The sequence below is a fragment of the Euprymna scolopes genome, chromosome 10 (assembly GCF_053919585.1).
Source record: "Euprymna scolopes isolate OS-2025 chromosome 10, ASM5391958v1, whole genome shotgun sequence".
NCBI classification, from domain to species: domain Eukaryota; kingdom Metazoa; phylum Mollusca; class Cephalopoda; order Sepiida; family Sepiolidae; genus Euprymna; species Euprymna scolopes.
This window is the reverse complement of record NC_136491.1, coordinates 41,558,870-41,571,572: the sequence shown is the minus strand read 5'-3', so window position 1 is coordinate 41,571,572 and position 12,703 is coordinate 41,558,870. Positions and strand designations below refer to the sequence as shown.

General features: G+C 33.8%; 2 protein-coding genes across 2 annotated transcripts in view; one reads left to right on the top strand and one right to left on the bottom strand.

The window, feature by feature from the left end:
• The window catches only part of LOC145285934 (gamma-aminobutyric acid type B receptor subunit 1-like), a 408,900-nt gene that overhangs the window by 13,724 nt on the left and 382,473 nt on the right, over positions 1-12,703 (bottom strand). The window contains exons 15-16 of the mRNA XM_080134438.1: positions 7,105-7,233; positions 1,120-1,260 (exon numbers count right to left, since the gene is read on the bottom strand). Of these exons, the coding sequence (XP_079990564.1) occupies positions 1,120-1,260; positions 7,105-7,233 (270 nt within the window). The remainder of the gene's footprint in view (positions 1-1,119; positions 1,261-7,104; positions 7,234-12,703) is intronic.
• Positions 1-12,703, top strand: part of LOC145285935 (E3 ubiquitin-protein ligase PPP1R11-like) — a 162,646-nt gene that overhangs the window by 128,809 nt on the left and 21,134 nt on the right. The window lies entirely within an intron of this gene.

The window sequence follows — 12,703 nt, the reverse complement described above, 5'->3', positions numbered from 1 at the left end:
TAATCAAAACATTGAAAAAAAACTAACGTAAGGCAAACGAACGATGAAAACAGAAAAGCAAACACGTGAAAAATGGCTTGAATAAGCCTGTTTCGATATTAAAATTTAAAAAATCGGTGGGTACCCAGGTGTTTTTGTGTGTGTGGTCGGGGGGGGGGGGTGGATAAGCGAAGTAAAAAAAAAACAAAACAAAAAACGAACGTTACGTGAAAAATGGCTTATATAACACTGGTTCAATATTAAATTTAAAAAAAAACATCTCTCACACCACGATTCGAATCCAAAACGTTTAGATAATGAACCAATGCGCTAATCAACTGACCTAACGCGACGTACATGAAATTTGTTCAGTGTTTCAACTATTTAAAGTAAATCAGATCATGACGTCATCTGGCGCATGCGTAGAACCACTCGTCGTGACGAGAAGACCGTTTTTGTTGACCCCCCCCTGTCGAAAGCGAATGATGGGGCTTCGATATGATACTGAGTTTGTAAATTTTCGTTGTGTCTGTCGAAAGTTTTTAGCAGACACACAAGCATACACACATACATACATACATTTTCGCTTTCATATATATATAGAAGATGCCGTGTTTTTTAAATATTAGTTTCCATTTTAATGGAAGGAAATTAACTATGTCGGGACAAATACAGAGATAGTTTTTTTTTCTTTTAAATTAGAAAAAAAAAATTTTTTAAAGATGGCGATGATTTGAAAATAATTCTGACCTGGACAAAGTATTTTCTAAAAAGACTTAAATCAAATTATATGTTATTCTCAACTAACTGTAGCTACACAGCATTTGTTTAGCTTTATATTTTTTTAACTATATATTTTTTTTTCCAAAAGTATGTTTTGTTCCGATCAAGAGATAGTAACTCTGTATGGATAAATACAAAGTTATATTCCCCATTTTTTTGGAATGGCTACCATTTGAAAATGTCTTGTAGGAAGAAAGCTATCAATGACAAAGGAACAATAAAGAGATTGACTTTACTTTATATATTAGACAAACACTACTTTATTTAAAAGTTTTGTACCGCACATAAATGATTTAAACTATTGTTCTGTAAGTCTAGGATGATTTCTGAGAGGAGCCACAGCCATTTGTCTCTTACCTGGGCTATCGTCTTTTTTATTTCTTCATTTTCAGCCAGAAGGCGTTGGTATCGTTCTTCTTCTTCTCGACTTGCCAACGAATCTGTCAGTGCTCGAATCTCCATTCCTTCTTGGTGGGGATTGTGCAGGACATCAACAATCTGAAAATAGAATTTAAATTATGAAACTGTTGTTTTTTAATGACATAATCTGCACATAGTTTTGCTACTTTTTGTAAAGATGCTTAGTGTTGGGATTGTGTAAGGAAAAAAAAAGCGACAAAACATGATTCAATTAAGATTAATCTATATATCTATGAAAGTGAACGCGTGTGTGTCTGTACATTTTCCTATGCAATAACTCTGTCAATTGTAAGTCTACAGACTCGAAATTTTATATACCGGGTACTGAGATTTGGGAAAATCTTTTTAATCGGTTTTCGGCCAGAAATTTGGCTGTTAAGGGGTCAAAGTTCAAAGATTTGACCTTTGAGACTCTACCAAACTCCTCCGACACTGGGTCTAAACACTTGAAATTTTAGATATAGGTTCCTTGGACATGGATCTAACTTAACAACTTGATTTGAGCCCAAAACAATAAATGTTAAAGGGTCATAATAGGAGTCAAAGTTAAAAAAATTGACCGCTTTTTTTTTTTCTTTTTTTTGCTCAACATACACCTCCAAACACCCGGGCAACGCCGAGCTGAAATGCTAGTAAGAAATAAAAGTTATATTGTTTAAAACGGTGGCATACAGACGTTTGGTGATGTCACATGTTTGATTGTATGCCCCAAAAACTCAAGTATAAGACTTGATACTGAAAAATATTATGAGAAAGAGAGTTTGAATGTCTTGCTTCACCTCACTTCCTTAAATTTATATTATCTCTGCTATTATATAAAAGGAACTTTGTCTCTGTGTATGTGAGTTTGTTCTCTATGAACTCGAAAACGGCTGGGCCGATTTTTATGAAATTTTACACAAAGGTACTTTATGTAACTGACAGTGTTCTTAGATAGGTTTTGTATTGGAATATCTTTGATAATAATTGATAATCGAAATAATTATATGAAAAAAGGAACCGGCGATGTTGACCAAAGTTAACACCTTACACAGCCTAACAAGTCATCAGGAGTGCATTTAAGACGTTTCATTACCACACAAGCAGAAAGGCCTGACATATAAAATCAACAGTAGTTTATTTGATATGACACGGGCGTGTTAGAAATTAATGTTTTTGTTTAGAGCACAATTGAAGCATGATACTTTATTTTTGTATTTTAAACTTTATTTCAAGCCGTTATATATAAAAACAATAATTTTATAAACTCAACAGTATATTCTCTACAGTGCAATGTAGACCACAATGTATTGTGGACTTCCCCCCACTCTTTATCTGTGCCTAAACCTAAACGTAGATTCCATGAACAAAGCTTCTTTCTTAGAACTGCACGCCTGTGGAATTGTCTTCCGTTTCCTATTTTCCAGCTGACTACAATATGGTTGTCTTCAAGTCTAATGTAAACAAGTTCTTGATGAGCCGTTTCACTTGTTAACAAATTTTCCGAATTTCCATTACTAACGATTGCTATATTGTCCAATTTCTACTGTACACTCTTTAGCCCTTATCCTCGAGTGGCCTCTTGGCCTTGATAAGTGGTGATGCCTATGTAAAAAAAAAAAGAAAAAAAAGTCACTGCTGGGGGAGGCATGTGAAGCTAACTTCTGGTACAACGTGATGGGTCCCCAACAACAGCAGGCAATCAATCAGTTTGATTGAAAATGCGCATGACAATAAAAATATGGGAGTGTGAAACATTCGTTGATCATCATTCAATCCCCGGGCAAGGTCGGGTCTCCCTGTTAGTATCCCTATAATCATATTGCCATTGTTGGTTATACTCTTATTAGATGGAACTAGTCTCCAGGAAAGATAGAAGAACTATGGGTTCTGGTATAGTTAGAATATGATTGAATGCCTCTCTCTCCTCCACCCCCCTGCTCCTGCCACTCAATCAAAAAATTATTCTGCACTTATGTTAAAGTTAATGTTTTTATAAACTGTTTAATAATCATTGCTAATGCGTTTTTTTTTTTTTTAAATAGATAATAGCATTGTTAAAGGTATTAGTCCAGATTGTGAGGAAGAAAAATTTATTTGTATTGAAATTGCACTGAGCAACAATTTTTTATTTTTTGAGTGTTGTCTAGGTTTCTACTACTGATTTATAGTATTTTTGCACTGCTAAATCAGGAAATGTCATATGTTTTATTTTTCCATCAAGTCATGCTTTTGTGCTAAGTTGATTGGTTGGTTGTTTTTTTTTTTTTTTTACGGCATATCAACCCTTTTCAATTTATTTAATGCCGAATCCAGTGATTTTTGAAGAAAAATGTTTTTAATAGAATATATTTGTCTTTTTTTTTTTTTTTTTAAAAGTCATATTCTATTTAACCCATAGTTAAGACACTAACAGGTACTACCACTTCGGATCAGAGTGGACCTGGGAGCAATGGCAATTAAGGGGTGGCTCCACACTCCCCAAAGCCCGCAAGCTTGGGCCTCACCATCGGATATAGTTTAAGGTCATATCCAGGACCGTGCTAAGTGGATTTGAAAAAAAAAATCAGATGTTAAAAAATCGATTACATTTTTGTGGCATTATCAACTGATTTGTCTACACATATCATCCTAAATATGTTTTTAAAGAGAAAACAATATTTTGCCAACAACATATAATGATTACCTGATAGAAATATCGATTATTGTACCTATTTACTATGCCTCCCCACGGGACAGAGTTAGACACCAGGGTCGTTTTTTAACGTGGAGAAAAGGTACAAAAATAAAAAAATTGTCTCAGTCGTGAAGGACTGATCCTTCACCGAAAGAGAACAAGAAATGGAAGTGCAGCATCTGAAGAACAGATGGTATTTATTTGCTCCCCCACCGAGCAAATTAGGCACAAGGCCGATTTTTAATGTGAGGAGTGAAGGGAGGGGGAATGGAAAAAGGGGACCAGCTCCCGAGAGGTGGGAAATGGGAGCTGGTTAAAGGTCAGGCATGTGGGGTTGCCCCCACATCTGGTCTTTGCTAGTCATAGCTAGTCCTAGCTAGTCATAGCTTGCAGTATCTGTCGGAACAGATACTAAACTTTGATCTTAACAAACTGAATGGTGGGTATTGATAAAGGTATGTCCACATAAATTGCATGTTGCTTCACCATTGTTCAAACTTCAGGGCTTGGATTTCTGTTTCTTTGAACTCCTGGAATGCTCAGCAGTAGGGAGGTCTCTCTTCAGATTCCAGCCGCAGTCACCTATCATGACTTCATCCGAGCGATCCTGATTCCTGGTCTCCATTTCTTTCAGGTTCTGATGGAATCTCTCTCCCTGTTTGTCCCAGGTTCTCAGGATCCGATCCATACGTGAAAACGGGTAATGCATCTTGGTATTCATGTTGCAGTCCAGGTTTCTGAAAGAAGTCAGCATGTTGTTGACAAGTTCTGCATAGTTTCTGGCCTTATTGTTGCCAAGAAAGCTTTTCACTACCAGAACAAATGCCTTCCACGCTTCCAGTTTCACTTTGTTTATTGAAATTTTCAAACTCTGAATCTCTGAACTGCCGGATCTGAGGACCATCAAAGATGCCAGCTTTCAATTTCTCCATACTCAATCCTGAAAACGCCTAGCCCAAGTGAAGTGAAGCAGTCGCTATCCTTGTCCAGGCAGGGCCTTGTTGAACTGCTTGTTTATGATGGGAAGAGTATTCTGTCTTTGTTCACTCGAGAGTCGTTGATAATGTTCCTTTCTTTGCGAGACACTAATTCCTCTAGTACAAGCCAGTCCTTTTTTTTTTTTGTAATGCTGAGCGCGGTGTTGCACCAATTTTTTGGAAGATTTCAAAGGTTTATGACTTCAAACTGATCCCTTTTTGACATAATTATCTAGAACTATCAGACCTGAATACTTCGTGTCATTAAAAGAATCATTTCTAATCAAAACAATTGTTCAACATGGTATTTGACCCCCATTAACTCTTTCTAAAATGCTCCACACATGTATATATGTGAACAAAAAACATAAAAACGATATGTGGCCATAGCTCAAACACTTGCACCTGACTGAGCAAAACCAATGTGATTTTTGGATTCAGTGCATCAGATTCACCCTAAATCAGCTGAAAAAAGCGCAGACAACAAATTTGTTGTTGACCAGTGTTATTTTTGTTGTGAACGTTTTACACGATGGAGGAAAACATTTGAACTCAGTTGAGTACCTAATATTAAAATAACGAGTGTAGAGAAAGACTAGCAGAGTGGCTTCTAATATAAAAATGACTGTAAAAAAGAGAAGACGTTGGATTTAAAATAACAAAAATAAATCCATTAAAATAGTAATTCTCGTTTGCAGGGTTATTTAAAAAATTTTTTTTCCAGGTAAGATTTTAATAAATTCATTAAAAATAGCAAATGTTATTCTTTTTTTAAAACAGTTTTAGGTACAGTTTTTATCTTGTAAAAAAAAAAAAAGTCAACAGCAAGCGAAAAAAAAAAGAAAAAAAGGTCAACAGCAAGCGAAAGAAGAAAAGTCAACAACAAGCGAAAAAAAAGTCAACAACAAGCGAAAAAAAAGTCAACAACAAGCGAAAAAAAAAAGGTCAACAGCAAGCGAAAAAAAAAGTCAACAGCAAGCGAAAAAAAAAAAAGAAAAAAAGGTCAATAGCAAGCGAAAGAAGAAAAGTCAACAACAAGCGAAAGAAAAAAAGTCAACAACAAGCGAAAGAAACGTCAACAGCAAGCGAAAAAAAAAAGTCAATAGCAAGCGAAAAAAAAAAGTCACCAGCAAGCGAAAAAAAAAGTCAACAGCAAGCGAAAAAAAAAAGTCAATAGCAAGCGAAAAAAAAAGTCAACAACAAGCGAAAAAAAAAAGTCAACAGCAAGCGAAAAAAAAAGTCAATAGCAAGCGAAAAAAAAGTCAATAGCAAGCGAAAAAAAAGTCAATAGCAAGCGAAAAAAAAGTCAACAACAAGCGAAAAAAAAAGTCAACAGCAAGCGAAAAAAAAAAGTCAACAGCAAGCGAAAAAAAAAAGTCAATAGCAAGCGAAAAAAAAAAGTCAATAGCAAGCGAAAAAAAAAAGTCAACAGCAAGCGAAAAAAAAAAGTCAATAGCAAGCGAAAAAAAAAAGTCAATAGCAAGCGAAAAAAAAAAGTCAACAGCAAGCGAAAAAAAAAAGTCAATAGCAAGCGAAAAAAAAAAGTCAACAGCAAGCGAAAAAAAAAAGTCAACAGCAAGCGAAAAAAAAAAGTCAACAGCAAGCGAAAAAAAAGTCAACAACAAGCGAAAAAAAAGTCAACAGCAAGCGAAAAAAAAAGTCAACAGCAAGCGAAAAAAAAAAGTCAATAGCAAGCGAAAAAAAAAAGTCAATAGCAAGCGAAAAAAAAAGTCAACAGCAAGCGAAAAAAAAGTCAACAACAAGCGAAAAAAAAAGTCAACAACAAGCGAAAAAAAAAGTCAACAGCAAGCGAAAAAAAAAAGTCAATAGCAAGCGAAAAAAAAAAGTCAACAGCAAGCGAAAAAAAAAGTCAACAGCAAGCGAAAAAAAAAAGTCAACAGCAAGCGAAAAAAAAGTCAACAGCAAGCGAAAAAAAAGTCAACAACAAGCGAAAAAAAAAGTCTACAACAAGCGAAAAAAAAAAGTCAATAGCAAGCGAAAAAAAGTCAACAAGCGAAAAAAAAAAGTCAACAACAAACGAAAAAAAAAAGTCAACAACAAGCGAAAAAAAAAAGTCAACAACAAGCGAAAAAAAAAGGCAACAACAAGCGAAAAAAAAAGTCAACAACAAGCGAAAAAAAAAAGTCAACAGCAAGCGAAAAAAAAAAGTCAACAGCAAGCGAAAAAAAAAAAGTCAACAACAAGCGAAAAAAAAAGTCAACAGCAAGCGAAAAAAAAAAGTCAACAGCAAGCAAAAAAAAAAAAAAAAAAAAAAAATGAAAATCTTACTTTTGGTCCAAAAATGAGTCCCATTGAAAGAAAACTACACATGATAATGGCAAGGGAGACAAAAGCAAACGTTGCATCTTGCTGACTGTTAATAATGAGAGTAATCGGTGCTGTGATTACACACAAAACCTGGAACAAACAAATAAGAAGTATGAAAAAGAGTTGGTCATTAAAACAAACAAACAATAAGTACATAGTAAGATAGTTGGTTGTTGTTGGTTTTTGTTTTACGGCATATCAACCCTTTTCAGGTTATTTAATGCCGAATCCGGTTATTTTGAAGAAAACTGTTTTTAATAGAATATCTTTTTATTTATTTATTTATTTATTTTTAAGTCATTTTCTATTTAACCCATAGTTGGGACCCTAACAGGTACTACCACTCCGGGTCAGAGTGGATCTGGAAGCAATGGCAATTAAAGGGTGACTCCACACTCCCCAAAGCCCCCAAGCTGGGGCCTCACCATCGGATATAGTTTTAGGTCATATCCAGGACCCATAGTAAGATAGTATCAATGAGATCATGTAATGAAATAAAATGTCGCCAATTTATGAAAAAAATTGTTTGTTTCTTTTTTGCGGTTAAAAAGCAAATGCAAGTTATTTTCTTTTATAAACCATAAAACATTTACTTGCATTGCAAGGAAAAAAGTAAGAAATTTTTCTTTTATACGAGTCACCACTTACCAAATCTAAAAGTCACTCGAGGGCAAGTGTTAATGGTATTGTCAGTTAAATGAGATAAAATAAAAGTGATGATAAAAAAGTTAGCCCCCCCTCCCTCAAAATTAAGAGAATTAGTTTACAAAAATGTTTTTTTTATCCTTGACCTTATATTCTACAATAAACAATTATGTATATTTATAAAATTGAGAATGTGTGTGTGAGGACAATTCTCAATCTATATGCTCAACAAATTTTTGATCTACAGACTTGAAATTTAGTGTATAGGATATTCAGACACATGGGAAACATTTTAATTGGTTTTCATCAGGGAGAAAAGGTTGCCAAGAGGTAAAAATTAGTAAATTGGTACGTGGGAGTTGTCGGATTTTTACCTATTTGTCAACTGTTTCACAACTACGCATGCGTGGTCGAGAAACATGACAGCTTCTTTATGTTAAGAATAAGAGTTTTTGAAAACCCTTTGTAAATGTTGTATCTTTTTTTTTTTTTTTTACACAATGATCACCGCTTATCAAGGCCCGGAAGCCACTCAGGGATAAGGGTTATTGCAAGTACATTACGTTAGTGTGGAGATTTGATGGAGTGTTTACTTAAGGGGGCGGTTCATTAGGAATTTGTTAACATTAAACTTGAAGACATCCAAGTTGTAGTCCGGAGGGAAGCAGGCAGACGGAACAGAGTTCCACAGGCGTGCAGTTCTAAGAAAGAAGCTTTGTTCATGGAATCCGCGTTTTGATTTAGGCACAGATAAAGAGTGGGGGAAGTTTTTCACAGTGGATTCAGCTAGACGGGTGTTTTTCGTGAAAGATTGGCGAGGGGGGACCAGGGATTGGAGTTCAGACGAGCACCTGCCATGAAAATAACGATAAAACAAGGATAGGCTCGCAACGTCTCTTCTGTGGGAGAGAGGTTGCAGGGTAGAGAAAAGGGCATCCCCCACTAAGCCACGAAGTCTATTTATCAAGCTGGCATAATGGTTACTGTACTTATTCACTGTCTTTAGGGTTTTTGGTTTTGATCTCATCTTGAATATTTTTTTACTTACAAGAAGTGAACTGTTTAGAAAAAACGATAATACTTGCATTCTCTCGTCAAAAACAAGGAAAAGACTCATCTTGATTGAATTGACAGCCGGGTAGAAAAACAATTTCAATACAATGTAGAGAAATATGAAGATCTAAAAAGAGAGCTTACTCATGAAAGTTACATTACAATCCTTCGGACTGTTGAGATTGGAGCAAGAGGTTTCCTTGCAGGCTTCTTATATCAACTTTTAAGCCAGCTTGGAATTAAAGGCTGAAAAAGAATCGCAGCTAGTAAACGCTTCATAAACGTAACTGAACGATGTGCTTTGTGGCTCTGGATAAAAAGAAATACCTCATGATATGGTAGCAAGTGTCCGAAGTGCAGTTACCTCTGATTAGATTTATTTATTCATTTAATGATTTTATTAATTTATTTATGCTTTTAAAATTATTTTTACTTGTTTTATTTTATTTATTTTTTTCTTTTCTCTATTCTTTTCGATATGAGCGCGTCTTAACTTAACAAATGTGTTAAACGCAGCCTTGGAACATTTAAACATCACGCGCAAAACCGTTGCTTGTAACAGGAAACGTTAAGTTATTAAACATTTTTATTGTATTGAGAAGTTCATTCTAATGCAATTCAGATAATCAAACCTATATCAATTCTTAAGCCAGCTTGGAATTAAAGGCTGAAAAGGAGTCACAGCCAGTAAACGTCCCATAGAGGTAAGTGAACAATATGCAGCTCTGTGCGAAAAAGAATGCCGCATGAAATGGTAGCAAGTGTCTACAGTGTAGTTATCTTCGTGGGTAGATTTATTTATTTATTTAATGATTTCATTTATTTATATATTATTATTTTTTGAAATTTTAAATAACTAAATAAATATATATATATTATTTACTTTATTTTATATATATATATTATTTATATTATTTTATATATATTATTTACCTTATTTTATATTATATATACATATATTATTTATTTTATATATACATATATTATTTATTTTATTTTATATATACATATATCATTTATTTTATTTCATATATATATATTATTTACTTTATCTCATATATATATTATTTACTTTATTTTATTTACTTTATTTCATATATTATTTACTTTACTTTATATATATATATATTTAATATTATTATTATTATTATTTTTATTTCTTTGATATTCTTAACGAATATGTTAGATGCAATGTTTGAACATTTAAACGACACGCACAAAGCCATTGCTTGTAATAAGAACCGCTTAATTATCAAACGTCTTTTTTTATTGTATTGAGCAGTTTATTCAAATGCAATTCAGATAATTGGGCCGTACATCAGTGAGGGGGGGGCGATAGGTGAACAAGCCGTAGAGAGGAAGCCCCGAAATGGTGTGTATTCTCTCCTGACGACCCGATATTATCTAGAGAATGCTATGAAATACACCCGCAGAAAACATGATTAAATACATGTCTACGAGTGAATAAATTAAGTTTTTAAATGCTCGCTAAATGGCGGATTGAACCAGATTATTTTCCTTCTATTTTTTGGCCTATTATTAATATCGTTATTACCATTGAGGGTCATTGCCTCTCTGTTATTAATATTATTACCATTTGGTGGGTTGACCCATCTTTCAATATCAATTTTGACCATATTTCCTATGTAAGTACATTGTGAGTTATTATTTATGGTATTCGCTCTGTTTCAAGATTATTATTTGTGAGGTTTATATTATGGTTTCTTATTTTTTTTGTAGTTATCCTAAAGGCGATTTAGATGTATGCGATTATATTGTTTGCTTTACTTCTATTCCTACTTTCATAAGTTCAGCAGTTTATACCTTTTACTTTTTTATTTGATCATAAGAAAATTAAAAAAAACATACACAAAATTAAGCATGAGGCAATTAATCTTATTTTTAACTTCGTTTGCTTAAATGAAATACTACTACTTTAATAAACAAAAATGTATGTATATACATGTATGTATGTATGTGTATATACGGATGTTTTTTTAAGAAAAACAAAACTCTGTGAATATTTCAACAAAAATTTTTAAAATGTACATAAAGACTACCTTTCTGACTCCCTATCCTTGACTCAAAGAGAGTAAGGAGCATTCTAAAAACTTCCATTTCCCGTGACTCACTCTGTATATATGTATGTATATATATATATGTCAGGTCATGTCATATGTATGTATATATATATATGTCAGGTCATATGTATATGTCAGGTCATGTCATATGCTACTGGTACCATGTAACCCAGTACTACCTGCCTCATGGTTGGGTCACCGGCGACTAAACTGGTTCCTCCACCAGACTTGTTTGGCGAGGAGGGCGGCTAGTCTCCCTGAAGGATTAAAAACAAGACCTTCTAAAAGGCGAATTAACTCTTTTTCTGGGTCAACGGCCAACTAGCACCATGTATATTTGTGTGTGTGTATATGTGTATTGGGGTAGAGAGGGCTCCCGTAAGCCGTGGTGAAGGCAACCTTTCTAGGAGAGGCAAATCTCTGATTTAAAAAAACCATAAAGCGGAAGACCAGTACCCGCATTAAGCTGGTCTGCAGTTTAATTTGTTGCTGGCTATCTTGCTCTTGCTTGTTGCTGGATCTCAACATTTTGAACCGAGAGAGAGACTTAGCTGTCGTACAAAGCTAAGACTCTGTAATATCATATTTGTATAGATACTCCCTCAGACATTTAGGCTCATGGATTTTAAATGTCTGAGGGAGTGGCACTCGTCTGACAAGACGTTGCAATCATCATCATATATATATATATATGTATCTGTATGTACATATGTGTGTGTGTATATATATATATATATATATATATATATTGAATTCATAAATGCAATATATAATTTATAAGTGCAATAGTAAAAAAGGTTATTATGGTTTAACGCAGGAAGACATAGGCTTGCACATTCAATTCTGTGTAATATCAGGTCATCCTTCTCATGTGTGTCTATACACAACAGCTACAATGGAAATTAATCACACGAACATACTTCCATCCTACAACTAATAAATATTTTAGCATATATTTTATATGATTAAAATATATAGGGGAAAAATGCTTAAGGAAACAGACGTTGATTTAACCATCTTTATTATAATAAATGATAATAATAATGATGAAGATGATCATGATGATGCTAGATTTCTTTAAATGCACAGACTTGAGAATAGCAGCTTCTTTTTATACTTTATCAGGGCTGAATTGAATCCAGCACAAATATTACTGAAGACATTAGAAATTGCAAAGATGCATTTTTATCTAACGCATCAAAAGAGGCGCATCTATTTTTACAATAGCATTGGTGTTGGTGTAGGCAGCAAAACAAGTGAGTCTAGACACGGCGAAATCAACTGTAAAAGGCAAAGTTTAAAAATAATAACAGAAATCAAGATGGTCATAAATGTCATTGAGTGGGTACTGAATGCAATCTTTGAAGTGAAGTGTCGTGATTGGAAGTGGCCATGTCTTAATCAGAGAATGTGAATTGTGTACACTGAATGGTTTCCCTTTTTGTCTAGAGATTCAAGAGATACAGTTTTAAAGGTCAGCTGTGTGATGGAAGCAAAGTTTGCACAAACGTTACCTACATTATTGCTTGGCTTTAAGGACAAATCAGAAGCGACTTTTTTTTAGAAATTTTTTTTTATTATTATACTTATGCATAAGCACTTATTAAAATTTTGTTTATTCTGTTTTATGGCATATCAACTAGTGATGGGACGATTTCAAAATTTTTTCTGTTTCCAATACAATTACTGATTCCGATTTTTTTTTCAAAATCTCTAAATATTTAACCATAAAGTTTTTTTTTTTTTTCCTTTTATAAACTTTTGGGTTACCATAAAAACCT